Source organism: Alexandromys fortis, unplaced genomic scaffold, assembly GCF_014885135.2.
Source record: "Alexandromys fortis isolate MF-2015 unplaced genomic scaffold, M_Fortis_MF-2015_v1.1 scaffold_4, whole genome shotgun sequence".
Lineage (NCBI taxonomy): Eukaryota > Metazoa > Chordata > Mammalia > Rodentia > Cricetidae > Alexandromys > Alexandromys fortis.
The window spans coordinates 5,470,698-5,487,624 of record NW_026067944.1 but is presented as its reverse complement, the minus strand read 5'-3'; the positions used below and the strand labels follow the sequence as shown (position 1 = coordinate 5,487,624).

The 16,927-nt window shown below is 37.6% G+C and overlaps 1 protein-coding gene across 4 annotated transcripts in view; it reads left to right on the top strand.

Annotated features, from left to right (window-relative positions):
- Positions 1-16,927, top strand: part of Usp25 (ubiquitin specific peptidase 25) — a 102,900-nt gene that overhangs the window by 20,780 nt on the left and 65,193 nt on the right. For 2 of the 4 annotated variants that reach the window (XM_050148788.1, XM_050148790.1), the window contains exons 2-5: positions 2,585-2,662; positions 5,973-6,117; positions 9,568-9,651; positions 15,792-15,915. In XM_050148788.1, coding sequence (XP_050004745.1) covers positions 2,585-2,662; positions 5,973-6,117; positions 9,568-9,651; positions 15,792-15,915 — 431 coding nt within the window. The remainder of the gene's footprint in view (positions 1-2,584; positions 2,663-5,972; positions 6,118-9,567; positions 9,652-15,791; positions 15,916-16,927) is intronic. The other 2 variants (XM_050148789.1, XM_050148791.1) reach the window with 1 other exon arrangement.

Sequence of the window (16,927 nt, the reverse complement as noted above, 5' to 3'; positions counted from 1 at the left end):
GCTCAGAGAGGTTGAATAGCACGTAGATAACCCACTCTCTTTACTGGCATCTCCCAAAGAGAACGAGCGTCCTTCAACTCAGCCAACCACTCCAAATCTCTCTCTACTCCTGGTGAATCTCATCTCACTGTGTCTTCCAGGTGTCCTCTCATGCTCTGTGATGACTTTCTGTTAACTCCTGACCCAGGGTTCATTTTATTTAATTAATGCAAATGCAAGCTCGGGGTTTGCAGTGTGATAGAATATCCCCCAACCCAGGAATAAAACGAATGTTTTTTCATATTTCGGCCTGTAAATTGGTAGTTTGATTCTTTCAGCTGTTGGGTACTTCCTGGCACATTCTATATGTTCCTGTTGTACTTTAATATTTATTGTATAGTTAGATAATTCTGTCATCTTAGCTACTTAATACCGCTTTAATGGAAATAAAGATCCTAGATGGCATGGAAGATCTAACCATTTTCTGCTTGAATGCTTTCTCTCTTTTGAGTTGCTGCATCTTTGATTTAACTTCTAACATGACTTTTGCCTACCTGAAAATTATTTTCCCAACTCCTCTCAAGGTGTGAGGGGCTTGAAACTTTCTTCTGCCTGGTGGAGCCTTAGTAGAAGTCCTAAAGAAGTTTTTAAAGGAGGCAGGTCCCTTTGCTCTAGGCTAGTTTTTCTAGAATTTTAATGGATATGGGCACACTAATGAAAAGAACTTCCATGGCTCTTTTTTTTTTTTTTTTTTTTTTTTTTTTTTTTNTTTTTTTTTTTTTTTTTTTTTTTTTTTTTTTTCTCCTTGAGCCATTTGAGAATCAGTTGTGGACATCTTATTCTGTCACTATAACATTCCTAAGAAAAAAAGATGTCCTACTATAATGCCATACAGGAATGTGCTAAAACATTGTCATGCACTGAGCAGCTTTCCCCCATGCTTCTCAGTCATGTCCACTCACACTCTGCAGGGCATGCAGTAGCCTTTGCCAGCCTCTCTTGCTGCCCTGTGTGGTAGCTCCTCTGGATCTCCCTTATGCTGGAGACTGCCTCGTTGCCTTTGGTACTATAGACATCTTAACAGATGAAAGGATGAGAATTCCTTTGCTCTGCATTTCTTGTTTGAGGCTGTTTGGTTATTTCTCAAGATTAGATTAGGTTTTGTAGCTGTGACGTACTGCCACAGGTTATAGTATGTTAGGAGGTACAGACTGTCATTTTGTCTTGTACCAGTAATAACAATTTTGATTTCCTGGCTAATGTGAACTGTTAGATTTTCCATTACGGTGTTACCATTTCTTTTTGTACTTTGTATTTGGGAACTTTGTTATTAATTCTTTTTCTCAGCAAACTTTCACCCAGTTGTTTGTGTCCCTCAAGATTCCCAACTGAACTGGTCCTTAGTTAAGGGTAAGCCATTCTGAAGTAATAATCTAGGAGACCTACATTATTTTAGGGACTAAGCTTGTTTTTTGTTTTTACATATTCTGTGCTTTATTTCATGGTGTTGTTTCACAGTTTGAGGGAACTGTCTTTTAAGAAATAAAATACAAAGATTGTTCATAGAAGATCATTGAAGACTTTGGTAAGAGTCCTGTGCTATTTGGGTCATGAATTTGCTAGACTAGTATACTGTGAAGAGAAGGGAAGGAAATGGGTCAAGCCAGTTCAACTTAGGATCTTTTATGACATATTGGAGAATCAGATTTTTTTTTTCATTGACTGGATCTTAGGACTTTTAGATGCATTTATTGGTTGTTGTATGTTATATTCTTTTGGCTTTTTGACGGGCCCAGTGCCCAAATAAATCACACATGTAGGTTTACTCTTAATTATGAATGCCTGGTCTTAGCTTGGCTTGTTTCTTGTCAGTTTCTCTTAAATTAACCCGATGATCTTTTGCCTCTGGGCTTTTATCTTTCTCTATTTCTATATACCTTTCTTTGCTTCTTTCACTGTGGCTTCATGTGTAACTTGGTGACTGGCCCCTGGTGTCATTCTCTCCTTGTTTTCTTGTTTGCTCCTTGCAATCCTTTCTCCCAGAGTTCTCCTTTTATTTATACTCTTTGCCTGGTAGCCCTGCCTATCCTTGCTCCTCCCTCTCTATTGGCTGTTCATCTCTTTATTAAGACCTTCAGGTGTTTAAGACAGGCCCAGTAACACAGCCTCACAGAGTTAAACAAATGCAGCATAAACAAAGGTCACACACCTGAGAATACTATTCCCCAACAACGGGTTTACTGCGCAGGCTGGGAGCACGCATCTCTCGAACATCTAAACATCCCAGGAGTTCTCTTCAGACTCAAGCTACAAACTGTTCTCTTTTTTTGCTGAGACATCGTCTGATAGGATGAAAACTGTTAGCTCGGTAAGGCAGCCTGGGGGAGAAAGCAGAAGTTGAGGTTCAGAAATACGAGAGTAGAGCAAGGGCTCCCTGGACTCTGTTGTGAAAGAGTGGCGTTTTTATCTTGTATCTTTCAAATTCTACTTTCTCTTTCCTCTCTCTCTCTTTTTTTTCTCTCTTTTAAAAAATACAATCTTTTCTTTTTAAAAAAAATTCCATTGTTTCTATTTTAATAATTCTGATTTTTTTCCTGCCCTCTAGCACCAGCAGACATTTTTGAATCAGCTGAGAGAAATAACTGGGATTAATGATACCCAGATACTGCAACAAGCCCTGAAGGTATGACTTTTAGTTATAGATTAAAATTGTGGTATATTTTTGCCTCCTTTGTGTTCTGTATTTAAAAGCCAAGTCTCATAGTTGAACCATATGATACCAGCAGAGATAGAGGAAAGCATTCTCTTGGAAAGCAAGAGCCTAATCTCCTGCACTGCAATTCTAAGCATGTAAATTTCCCAGAATTTGATGTTTGAGGGTACACTGGAGGGAGGCATAACTTCTCTGTATTGGATACTTTTCTTGCTGGCTACTAGGATATGTCCGAGTGTTGAGGAATAGTATTCTTAGCCATTTCTAGCATCTAAGTGGGGCTCAGAGGGTGGGTTAGAGTCAAAGGTGAAGGAGGATCACAAAGAGAATCAGTAGAGCATAAGCTTACATCATTCCTAGCATTCAGTTAATCTGAATGCCTTAAGGCTATTCAGCTTCAAATTTCAGTAATATGCGCAACATGCAATGTGTCATTTTGGTTGCATTCTAGATACACCCTCATTTTCCCATGGAGGTGCTGAGATGAGTCAAGTCCCATGGATAGTTCTCAGTGAGAGTGATCAAGAGAATGAAGTGTTTGCTTGAAATAGAAATGTATTTCGAGCTCATTTGTATGTAACATTTTTATCCCCCTCACCGCACATAGCTCCGGAGATTTTGTAACTTAACTATGGGGAAAATGTTAAAATGGTCCTTGATTCCGAGCCTGAGGGCTTTATTTCCAGAGATACTTTATTTTGGGGTATTTTTTTTTTTTTGATGATCGTACCAAAAATCATCAATGATAGTGTTCACTAAACACCAGACAATTTGGACCAACAGCTTTCAGTTCTTTATGTGGGTTTGTTAATTTATTCTTATATTTCCAAGAGATAAATGCTTCCATCTCCCTCTTTGGAGATGAGGAAATGGAGATGCTCAGTAGCCCACCCCACATGACACACAGCAGCGTGTGGGAGACTCGGAATGGAGCTGCGGGAGCCGTTCACAGGTGCCCGAATAAGGCTAAGTGTCTACCACTGTGCTGGGAGCTTGCTTTGTCTCATCTGCCAGGAGAAAACTGATGAAGCAGTGTTCCTGAGGGTGCTAATCTTGAGCTGTACATGCTGTTGTTAGAGGATTCCAGAGTGCAGCCCCAGATCTGAGGAGCCTGACCTTTAGATGGCTACCAGTCTTTCATTCTGATAAATACATGACTAATCCATTCCAAGTCTATTTTCGAAATTGCCTTTCCCAGGAGATCACAGAGGATGAGACTTTAGCTCATCACTTTGCTATTGGAAATTTGAGGGAAACTCCCTCCACTTACTAAACTTGAGAAATATAGATCAAATTAAGTCTTGTCCACATTCCTTTGGTATGTTATTTTCTTCTTCACAAACTTTCATTTGAGAGAGTAAATAGAATACTTAGACCCTAACTGATGGCCTTTAGGATTTTTCAAGGTGTTTAGTAATGAGTCAATTCTTTAGCAACATACCAACAAGTCCTGTGCTTTGGTAACCACAGTCACTGACTTCATGATGTTTAACTTGAAAATGCTGTTAGTTACTTTTTTTAAACCTGTGGCCAAATACCCAACAAAAACAATTTGGGAGGGCTGGAGAGATTGCTCAGTGGTAAGAGCACTTGCTGCTCTTGTGGAGGACTGGATTTTAGTTCACGGCACCTACATCAGTTTGCCTGCAATCATTGTAACTCCAGTTCTAGCAGGTCTGACCCCTTCTTTTGGCCCTTGCAGGCACTACACTCATGTATGCATCCACACACAAACAGACATATGCATGTCACACACACATCTAAAGATACATAGAGGAGGAAGGATTTAATTTGTCTCATGGTGGGGAGGTAATGGTGGAAGGAGCTTGAGACTGCACAATCAGATCTTGTCAGAACAGGCAGCAGAGTTGGGAAAAGTGGGAGAGTTATGCATACATCTCTCTCTGTGCAGAGGTGACTTTTGTCACCCAGCCTAGCTGTCTAGAAAGTTAAACAACTTCTCAAACCATTGCTATCTATTGAATTGTATTCAATCATAGGAGCCCATGAAGAACATTTTATGTCTAAGCCATAGCAAGAATCTATACTTAGTCATACAATCTGAATAACTGCCAAGTTGCAAAGCTCCTGATGTGTCTGGGTTTTCATTAAATGAAGCAGGGCATTCAAAACACTTAGCACACTTGTAGACACCTAATAGATGCTTTGTCAATGTCAGCTGTCATTCCTGCAGTTCATTTTATGAGCAATGTACTATCTAACAGGGGCCTATTGTATCTTGGATGAGTCACTTAAGAGTCTCATCATGGGCACAAAGGCAGCACACTGTAAAGCCGTGTTGCCTTCCCAGCCACGCTTTCCTTAACTTCCTGCCACCGTGAGACTGAGAGCAGGTTTTGGTTTTTTCTTTTGGCTGTTGATAATTTTATCGTTACTTTGATCACTGTGTCATGTCTTACCTTAACAATATTAACAGTGATAGCACACTCTGCTCTTACTGTTTCCTTTTAATCCACAGCCAGCACAAGATTTTTTAAAGTAAATGTAATTTCAGTGTCCAGAATGCTCTAGTGGTTTTCTGCTTAAACAGCCAGGCCTTCTGCATCCTGACTGTGGCCGCTGTGGAGATGACTTGGTTAACATCTGAGTTTATTCTGCTGTCTCAGTTAGCTGTCCTGAGGCTCATATTACATTTTACTTTTAATCAGCCTCTTAGAGAATCTAAAGATAAAGCTGAGCAAGCCTTCTCATACAGCTTCTCAGCCTTCTGTTACTTCTAAGTGAACATTAACATATTTTAGTTAGCTGTGCTTTCGATGAGCACTGCTGTGTGTATGTGTGCATGGGAAGAGTTTTTATCTTGATGGCATGAGTGTTTCTGCCCTCTGCTGTACTAAGAATTCTTGACATTTTCTTAAGTTTCTCCTAGGTATGCATCCGATATCCTTGTTAAGAAACCATATTTTAAGTATTCGCTTTTCCATTCTGACAGCAAAACCTAGAAAAAATCTTGATTACTCTTTTTTTTAAAATTAGAAGTTCATGACTGTATTTTTCCAAATGAATAGGTATCTAAGAAAATAGAATTGATTTAGCAGTGTAATAGAAGTTTTAATAATGAATATCAAATAATGAATATAGTTTTTAAAAATAACTATTGAGTAGAGTATATGGGTGACAAATTTTTACTGTTTAGAGTTGCATTAAAATATATTCAAATCAAAATGACTTTTGTTACAAAATATTCAAGATAAAATTAGATACATTTTGGATGCCTTTACTCCAAAATCATTGGATGTTCCCTTCTTGCTATTTGAAGGATAGTAATGGAAACTTGGAGTTAGCAGTGGCTTTCCTCACTGCAAAGAATGCCAAGACCCCTCCACAGGAGGAGACCTCCTATTACCAGACAGCACTTCCAGGCAACGATAGATACATCAGTGTGGGAAGCCAAGCAGATGCAAGTAAGTTTTTCTTCTTAATGTTTTATAGGCATGCAGTGAAATTTTCTTTTGATGTTGTATTATTTTTACTCATTAAACAGAAGTGAAGCATAAACAAAAAGTAATATAAATTTTTATTAGTGACGTGAGTATCTCTTATAGAATACATGACTTTGGAATATAAAAGTCTAGAATCTTAAGTGGATAGTCATTTGTCAATTTCAGCCTTCAGTAGAAGCCAAATACTGCTTTGAGGTTATAAATTTATAAGTTTACTATATTATAAAATTTCCTTTCCTCCACATTGAAAATAAAGGTTTGAGGAGAAGGCTTTCATATAATCAAAATCCTCCTTAATCCAAAATGAAAACACACACACACACACACACACACACACACCTTGAGCGAAATGTTTGGAGACACCATGCACTCTCTCTTGCACCTTGAGTCAAGTTATATGACTTTGCCCAAGACCCTAGCTTATCATCATCACGGGAATATTCTCATGTACCATATAGAAATTTTTACTGTTTACTGACATTCCCATGGCTTAATTAACGTGAAATAGGAGGTATTATTTAAGGAATGTACTTGGCCATGGTTTTAGTCCTAAGCACTTAAAATATCAAATTAGTATATATAAAATGTAAGCACTTTTATGTGCTATAGATGTGAGACACGAGATCACTAACATGTTTGAGGAGCATGTATGGTTTCATTTTGTGGCCATGGAAATTAGGAAGAAGCAGGGAGAGCCACTTCCCTTCCCCTTTTCATGGTTGCATGAGGTGCGCCTCCTGCTTATGTCAAGTTCAGCAATAACTGAGGCTTTGGGCAGTCTTTCCCTCTAGCCTCAGTTTCTCCTGTTTTCCCTCCTTTCTTTACACTCTGACAATAAAACAGAATGAGCTGAAGTTGCAACACCTGGTGCCACCTAGTATTTAACTTACTCTTCTTTGGGCCAGGAAGAGTCTCTAACCTTTTCCTCTCGAGTCTAAGTTATTTCTGTCTTAAGAGTAGCTAGCAACTGCCTGCTAGAAATTGTTTTCTCTGCCCTCTTGCTTGGAACAAGTCTTTCCAGTATCCAAAGTGTGCTGCTAAGGACTGTCATTTGGAAATCATTTCGTTGAACATTGATGCCACTAAATTTGGCATAGAAAAAAAATCTCCTTCAAGACCAATGAAACAACATTTTGATGTTGGAAGAAGCTGGGAGAAAGCGAAGGGTTCTAAGTATAGGAAGGATGTGTGTTTGAGAATAGCATCCAGTTCTGGGGTGGAAAAAGGAATTGATTACATAGTTTTTTTTTAATAAAAACAGAAAAAAAAAACAGAAAAAACAAAGTATAGTTTTTCCTGAAGCCAACTAGAGATGGAAATTGGCAAATAGTCCAGCCTTGAGCGCTAGTTGGAGAGGTAAGATTTTAGGAGGGCACGTGGGAACTCTTGTTGTTAATGCTGTGCTTATGACACAAAGATCAATGAACAGAGGGAGAACAATGGAATTGTGAGACTGTCCTAATAGGAGGCTTGTTTGCTGTGCAAAGGAGACGATATGGCTTAAGGTAGATGATAGCACCTGTTCAAGACTTTCAGTGAGCACCAGTGAAAATGCTAGTGGACACTGATGGTAGTGACATGAATAGGTTCGCTTAGAGAGAACACAGCTCACATTCAGAAGGCTATGTCTTGTGATCACCACCCCCATATGTATAACCACACACACACACACACACACACACACACACACACACACACACAATCACTTTACTTTTCACCGACATTTGGCATAGCGGGTTGTAATTGGACTCAGCTGATGGTCATTTTGAGTGCCCTGCTCACTGCTGTGGCTTCATTACTAATGTGATCCCCTAAGCTTGGGGCTCGCTCTATCGATCACTGAGGCACAGATGTGTTGAAATTTAATGAGTACTTACATGATGGCCCTCCTGGTCACACTCCAGTGTCATTACTTTTGGGAGCAGCGTTTGTGTCCTGTCTTGTAGAGTTATTGGAAGGAGAAGAGTTGTTAGGAACCAGTTTGATTCAGTTTGACCTAGCAAGCCTCAGAACTGACGATTGAGAGGCACATTCAGCAGTATATTGAAAAGTACTTTTGACTGTGCAGGCATTGTTGAGAAATGAAGCGATTTTTGTGTGTTTTTAGTTTTTATGGATTGGAAGGAAAGATTGAGAATTGTTACAAGTGAGTGTCAGTAAGTGCAGACTTGCTCACAAGCCTGAGTCTAGAGGGAAAAGCAGTGACAGCCCTCAGGGCAGAATTTCTCAGGGATAGATGTGAAAAAAAAATACTTCACTGTTGAGTACTTTCTCAGTTTTATTTGAAGTACATTGGTATTTGAAACTCTATAATAGTTTGTTTCAGATACTGAAAAGTTTCATTTTCTGTCAATTATTACTCATTTTCTGTAAATTATTATTCTTCTTTCTTTTCTTCAGCCAGAACTTGATGACAAATAAAATCATGGTCCCAGTCTATCACATGCTCGTTTCAATGCCGGCAAAAATCTATCCTCTGAACTGAAAAATTCCTAATAAATGTGCTACTGCATTTATGTAAGCTGGCAAATAACTATTTGTACTTGAATGTCTCTTTTAGAGAAAAAGGAACTATAATGTTTTCCAGTGATTTGAAGAACATTTATATCTGTGTCCCTTTCTGTAATATTGAAGAAGTCATAATCTTTTCAATACTTTTAATAGGAAAGCCATTTCATATTTTAGTTTGGCTTTTACTTTTGAGAGAAAAGTTACAATTTGAAGAAAACTTGTTTCCAGAACTTCAGTTATTTACTGGGTGACTCTTCATAATATTCTTTACTACAATTTAATACTTTGTTATATTCTGGAAAAAGGCTCAATTTTTTTTGCTGTATATTTAACCTTTTCATAACTTGTATAAACCAAACAATACTAAATAACAAATTTTCAAAGAATGCCTCATGCTCCTAGGTTAGGAAGGAAACTCTATGAGATCTTTAGAAAAAGAAAAATGAGTGTTAGTGAATAAAGCTCTTGTACAAGGATGGGGACCTGTGCTTAAACCCCTGAATCCACATAGAAAACCTCTGTGTAGCGCAGTGCTTGCTGTTACGCATCAGAGACTAGGTTCACTGATCCTTGCTGGTTTCCAGGTTAGTTTAGACTTAATGATAGACCCTGTCTCCAGGGAATACTGTGGGCTGTAATTGGGCAGGATGCTGACATGAGTCCCTGACTTTCTGCACACACATCAGCCCCTACCACATACACAATTAAAGTGGACTAGTTTACAATGCATGGTATTGGCTATCATAATTGTAATTGAATCAAAGCGGAAACAATGATATTTTTGGCTCTTGGCACACAGTGTCTTAGCCATGACTATACAAAAGATTTTGCCCAATATTAAATCTATTAGTATTATTTTATACCACAACTATTAAATTGTTTTAAACTTTTTTAAAACAGGACAAAAACAGTATATGTCCACCAGAGCAAGATGCACCCCAGTTGAGCAATCAAAATATGGATCAAAAGATAAGAGGGATTTGGGTAGGTAATCATAACATAGAAAGTAATACAGTATTATTAAGCTTTAGATAAACTGGTATAATACATTAGCATGAGTGCTAAGTAAGTAGTAGGCTCTTCAAACATTTGAATTGCTATTGGTGCCTAGGCTCCATACAACCTGAATGGCATTCAAAATGAGAAAACCCTCGAGGTTCCATCCTAGAATCTAGATCATGGGTGGACTGCTTGACCAGGGTGATTTAACGTCCAGATGACGATGGGTGCAGCTTCTGTCCTCATATCTGAGGAGTTATCAACAGACTCTTTCCTCTTTCCATTCCTCACACTTTTTAAAACTTACTTTAGGTAGAAAAAGAAATTCAATGAAAGTTACAACTCTGTCTAGAAATTTCTATTACGTGAAACTGTTTTGGTCATTCACAATACCCAAAGTTAAGCTTAGAAATAGGTTAGACCAGGGTGGCAGTGTGCAGCTGAATTGATATGTTAAGACGCTTCAAGCCGATATGGAATATTCTAGTACAAGTGGACTATAGAACGGCCTGGATAGCTTTTAAAATTTATTTCATCCTTTTTTTCAAGTGGAGCTTTTATTTCTGAGGCTGGTGTTGTACTCAAGGCCTGTTTCTCTTTCCATGATAAAAATTTTCTGAGTTTTAGGAGAGAATGCTGGCCACTGTTTTCATAGTTGTGGACTAACATGGAATATTAACTTCAGTTTTTTTCACCTTCCAAGATGGAAGATATAGAAAACAAGTGACAATTTTTGAATGACTCCCCAATTACTTTTCATTTTCTTCCTTATGGATGCTACCATTATAAGTTTAGTAGCTGTTCTTAAAATGAGAATTATATTTTTAACTAAACAGTATATTTGCCAGTAATCAAAATTAAAGTTAAATAATGTTGAAATTTGTAGCTCCTATCATAGAAAGTCCTGTCTATCCATTACAGTTGTAGAGACTGTGTGTTCAGCAGTCAGAAAAACAGAATAGTAGGATTATTATGTGAAAACCAATAAATCAGAGTAGGGAAGAAGTGGATGGAGAGTGGAGAAGGCACTTTGCCTATGTGTATCTGCTTATATGGAAGTATTTTTTAAAATGTAGTGCCTTATCTGTCCTCATTGTAGAAATTGGGAACACATACTCACAACTTATTATTGTCATTATACATTTTTGAAATTTATGTTTCATATTTGGGTATTATGTTTCAGTTGTTTTGGTACAGCCGTATTGATTTATCAATGCTTTTAGGGAGCGTATTAAGCCACTGAAAGATACAGTCTGTTTTGTTTACGAATGACAGTGAAGAATAATACTCCTGAGTTCTCAGAAGTTCACAGAGAACCACATGTTAGGGCAAGGTGGTGCTCTGGGTGTGGCTGGCTGGGAATAGGAATGACTATTTTAGGTCCTGTCCTTAGAGAATGCTTTTTGGGTGAGGTCACGTTTGAACAAATACCTGAGGGGAAGTGAGGAAGGAATCACAGGGCTGTGGAGAGAAGTGAGCCACAGCCCAGCCTGAGGCTGAATTGTTTTTGCCTCCTGACACAAACAGCGAGAGCAGCAGCCTCTGAGGCTGAGTTGTAAGGCTCAGTAGAGTCCTCACTTCTGATCTGTGTCTCCTATGTGAGCTCCCATCCTTCACTTCCTAGGTTGCTTTTCTCTTCAAACAAGCCATGCCGTGTATAGTTCTGGTTCGGCATTCTAACTTGTTACTTCAACTCTGCCTTGCCCTGGTATGTGTTCTTCCTCCAACTGTCCATCGATCATATCTGTTCAGTGTCTTTGAATTGTTCTCAAAGAGATCTCCAGGGAGAGTAGATAGCAAAAAAGTTTCCAGTGTTTTCCCGAAGTCTTGCTATGGTGCAGATACATGCATATAGTATGCTGGTATATGGATAGAAATTCCTACCAAGGCTATTTTGACTTTAAATTTACTTCTGCAATTACCACTTGTTTATAGCCAAGTTAATTCTCAGCTCTCTTCAATAAACATACAGAAAATGCTAGTCTTCATTATACAACTGATGACTCTATGCATCCAATGTATTCATTGTTTTGCCAATCCCTGGAAAAATTCAGTAAGACCCAAAGCTTAATTTTTCAGCTGGTCTTCAGTACATGCCAGAATCCCAAAGTAGACATTAATACCATTGAAGGAATGGACTTGTTAGCAAGAGCAAGCAGGCACAGAGAGCAAGCTTCTCTTTCCTTGTCCCTTTATATAGGCTGCTAGCAAAAGGTGTGTCCCAGATTAAAGGTGGATCTGGCTTAAAAGTGTGTCTTCCCTCTTCAAATGATTTAACTCAGAAAAACATCTTCACAGGTGCACCCAGCCATGGTGGTTTTAGTTAATTCCAGATGTAGTCCAACAATAGCTGAGAACCAACAATAGCTATCAGAAAGAGAAAATTAGCTACTCATGAATTACAAAACAGAAAATTCTCATTTAGCCATTATTAAAATTATATTTTACTTACTAATTTGTTAAGCAAAATGATACTTAAAATCGAAATAATTTAATATGTGAGTGGGGGGCTGGAGAGATGGCTTAGCGGTTAAGAGCATCACCTGCTCTTCCAAAGGTCCTGAGTTCAATTCCCAGCAACCACATATTGGCTCACAACCATCTGTAATGAGGTCAGGTGTCCTCTTCTGGCCTGCAGGCATCATACAGACAGAATATTGTATACATAATAAATAAATAAATTTATAAAAAAATGTGAGTGGGTCATAAAAGTTTCCTTTCGTGATGGCCACATTGTTCTCAAACTATGGCAGAAGAAAAACAGTTTTGTAGAGAAATGTGAACACTATGAAGAAAATTGTAATTACAACAGCTTTATAGATAAAAAGACCAGAGACCTTTTCCTTTGTTGGAAGAATGTGTCAGTCAAGAATTGATAGCATCTGGTCTCAGCTAACCCTTTCCATCATTAAAATGTACTGCTGCCCAATACCAGGAGAGGCAGGTTCCAGTTTCCATCTGCATTACAGATGGGTACAGATGGGTAGCTGCCCACCTCCTCGGGGATTAGAGATGTGGAGAGAGACAGGAAGCAGGAACAACTGAGTGTGGTCATTTCTAGCTACAGACAGGTTAGCTTTTTATACCAGTGGAAGAATAAGCGTCTTCTGTTTGTAATGCCATCAGGGAAAGGCAGATGATATGATTTGTGGTCTAGATGGGATCAGAAATCAGGACGCACAGGGTTGGGCCCCATTGGGGAGGACAAGTTGTCCAACCAGAATTGCTGCTCTGCTGTCATGTCCTGGCCTCCTCACAGGAATGACTGGCACAGAGGGTTGTAGCAATGTTTCTTGACATTTGTCTTCTGTTGGTCAGGTGATTGTGACTTATCTTTTGCCAACTTGATTATAAAAACCAGATTACAAGAGCCCCAGTCCTGTGCAGCCAGAAGTCTTGTAGAACATGTTCGTATTTAATAACGTGGCACATTTTTGATCTTTGGGCTCCTTTAAACTCACAAATTTATGACGGACTTCAAAGAGCTTTCATTGATATGAAATACTTTCTGAGATAATTCTAATTCAGGAACTGTTTAAAACATTTTTAAAATTCAGAAAAGCTTAGAAAACTAATTCTTAGTTAAAATAGCAACCTATTCTGTGAGGTAAATATTTTTGTATAGAATATATTTCTGAAACAAATTAGCAATTAGTACCCCCTTTATGCTGCTACGCCTTTCTCCTATCTATGGTATTAGAAAAGAGCTGGGATCTCAGATCTGTGTTAGAGGGTTTCCATTCCGTTAGAATAAGTTGCTTTGGTTCTGTTTTGTGAAGAAAATCTAGCTTCATACAGATGTTCATTTAGCAAAGGGAGGAATGTTTTAACTGAATATTCAAATAATAATGATTATTCTGCTTAATATACCCAAACTCAATGCTTCTTAATTTCCTAAGGCTGAGTTACCGTGTGAATCCACAGTCACACTCATGTTGCACTGGGTGGTGGTTATCAATTGCCTTTTATACAGTGCTGTTATATTTTAAAATCTACCAGTGTTTTGCTGTTTTATCTGTCACCCTTACATGATTCTGTAAACTGTGTTGATAGTTGTAGTTCCATCCATATTATGAAAGAATAATATGCTAATGTATCACATTTGTTGGCAGCTGATGAACTGGTTCTTCCAGAAAAGCCTTTACATCCTGAGAAACTATCAGGATCATAGTAGTTGAAACATAATTTTTTTTTCAAAATTCTGAGCTTGGATAGAATTCTCTATCAGTCATTAACAGAAGTTGCTCTGCAACGACTGATAAAATTGAAGTTTGGGTGTTCATCCTTTATAGTATGTCATTTGTTCTTTCAATCAAAATATGAGAAATACTAACTTTGCAACCCCAGCATTGTACTAGCATTTATAGCAGGCGTTGCCACGTAGAAACTATGCATTTTGATCAAAATTTATATTCTTAAGGTACACTGATTTTTTTTAAGTATTGTGTTTATTTCTAAGTAATAACAGAAATTCACCTTGGTACTGGTGCCTTGATCAGCATCAGCAGTGCAAATATTAACAGCAGCAGAGGGTATCACATATCCATATTATTGTGATTATATTCTCTACCTTCTGGAATTCTGATCCCTTCTTTAAGGGATCAATAGATCACTTAAAAAAATTGATTGTAGGGCAAAATACATGGGGTTTAAGAAGTAAAAGTCTTAGACCTGGAGCCTGTGTACCATTCTTTATTTCTACACTGTTATTAGCATCTTAGCATTTGTGGGATAGGAGAAAATATACCATCCTTGCTATTGTTTGCTTTTGTGTGAACTCCAATTCATGGATCCTGAAAGAGTGTAAGTAAAGAGTATAATCAGTTGCTGTTTCTAAGTGAGTTTCTAGGCATGAAACATCAACTATGATTGGTAATTTCAGAGAAGGCATTTAATCCAAGGGATTAAGCAATTGCAGACTTCTTTGCAGGGAATTGAGGGAGGGCCCTTGAGCTCAGTCTTGTCTAGTGACTGCAGATCTGACCACCACAGTGCTTCAGTCCTCTGCCACACCAGGAAGACAGCCGGTAGGGCGGCTCTGAGTAACTGTGTACTTCTTAAGTAACTTGGCTTAGGGGATAGAGAACCTCGATAAGTAACCTCCACTTGACTCTGCCTGGATGCTGGAATGCTAATAGAGTGCCGTTTTTGCTCTGTGAGTGACTTCCTTGCAGCTGAACTCTGATAGAACAACTTCTACATGTCTACTAAGGACACTGGGAAAAGCAGAAGCAGTAGGATCATGGCTGCTCCCTTGTTTCTACCATCAGTCTCCATTTAGTGATGGTATTGATGAGTTCCAGATCTTACTCTTTCCAATTCTGTATTCTCTTATTAAGCTGATTCCTATCATTTCTTAAATTGTAATAATAGCATTCATAGCAACAACTCCTGTCAAGGAAATTGACCAACATACATTGTAGAACTGCATTAAGTATGTTTTACCAGTGGTGGTAATAGTCATGGGTTTTATTCATTGAATACAGAAGTAAAACTCATAGTGTTCAATGAAATGGACCAAGTGTTTTTGTTTGCATACCTCTGTGTAAATGAAAATCTTATTTTCAGTGACAAGAAAGGCAAATGTCCTAAATTAATCACATGGTACAGAAGAGAAAAACAAAAAGTGACAGCTCCTTGCATCTCCTTTCCTACTTTTCACTAGAACTAAAAACTATCAACAATGTCACACACACACACACGCACACACACACACACACAAATTCCCCCTACTCTGTGATTTGTTAGTGTGATATTTACACATCAGAAAGCACCAATGTAAGTGTTTGGTAGTGGTTGTTTTGCATTTTATTGATAAACCATATTCCCAGTAGGCTTTCTGCTCATTAGCTTTTAAATAAGATGCTACACAGTAAATAAATACCAAGAATTTTCTTCTTTTCACTACTTTTGGTAGATTTTGTAGAAGAAACTATTTAGTTACTAAGGATAGTTTATGGTAACCATGTTTGGATTTTTAAAGATATATTCATGCTTATAACATAGAGGATTAACTTGGTCCTGGCTTTTGGTTTGTCAAGGTTTATTGGGCATACAGTCGCTGTGGTGGGAGTTCACTTTCATTTGTTTGCCTTAATTCTGAGAAAGCTAGTTTTGCTTTTCAGATGTGATCGATCTCACTGGAGATGACAAAGATGATCTTCAGAGGGCGATAGCTTTGAGCTTGGCCGAATCAAATAAGGCATTCAGGGAGACTGGAATAACCGATGAAGAACAAGCCATCAGCAGGTAAGAGTGTAGACCCAGCATGTGTGTGTGAATATGTCTGTACTCCAAAAAAAGACAGACTTAAATCTTAAGAGCATTGAGATATACTTCATTCTAAATAAAAAACAATAATATGTGCTTGTATTTTTTACATTTTATGTAATCAAACTTCTTATTTAAAGTTCTAAACCTTTTAAATATTTCTTAATTATGGAACTCATAATTTTGTCACAAATTTATTCTTTAATTTTTCTTTTTTTTTGTTCTTTTGAATCTATTGTCCAGTCTACCTTTAGGAATTTATCACAGGATTCAAGCTTGTTTTTTTGTTTTTTGTTTTTACTTTTTTTTTTTTTTTTTTTGGTAATAAGCCAAAGGTAATTTTTTTTTGCTTCAATTGGATATATGATACGGTATGTAATTATTTTGGATAGTGATACTATTTGATATCTTTGTGTGTACATAGACATGTTTGTGTGTGCTTTTTGTGGAGGCTAAAGATTATAAAATAAAAGATATACTTGCTGCAAATGTTATTTTTAAATGCACATATATTTTTGTTTACATCAATTTATATAAGCCTATTAATATGAAAATATCTAGAAGATTATATCCTGGGTTAGTATTTATAATTCTGTGTCATGTGTTTTCTTAATTTTTTCATTGTGAGCCTAGCTTTTTGAAAATTTATTAAATATTTATTGGGTTTATATTGAAATTGCCACCTTACAAATGTAGATTGCTAGATTATTAATCTTTACTTCAGTTGTAATCTCTTCTACATATTTATTTCTTTGGGATTTTTGAGACGTGGTCTTATTGTGTATCTGATGGTGACCTTGAACTTTTGATCTTTTTCCTCTGTTTATAGGTATGTACATCAATGAGTGATAAGGTCATTGCATATTTAACCTGGTTATTTTGTTTAGTTTTTGAAGTGCTGTGCATCAAAACTATGACAGTGACCATGTTAGGTCTAGCTTTTAACAGTTGTGTCAGAGATGCCTTACCCAGGGTTTTAACTTCTTACACT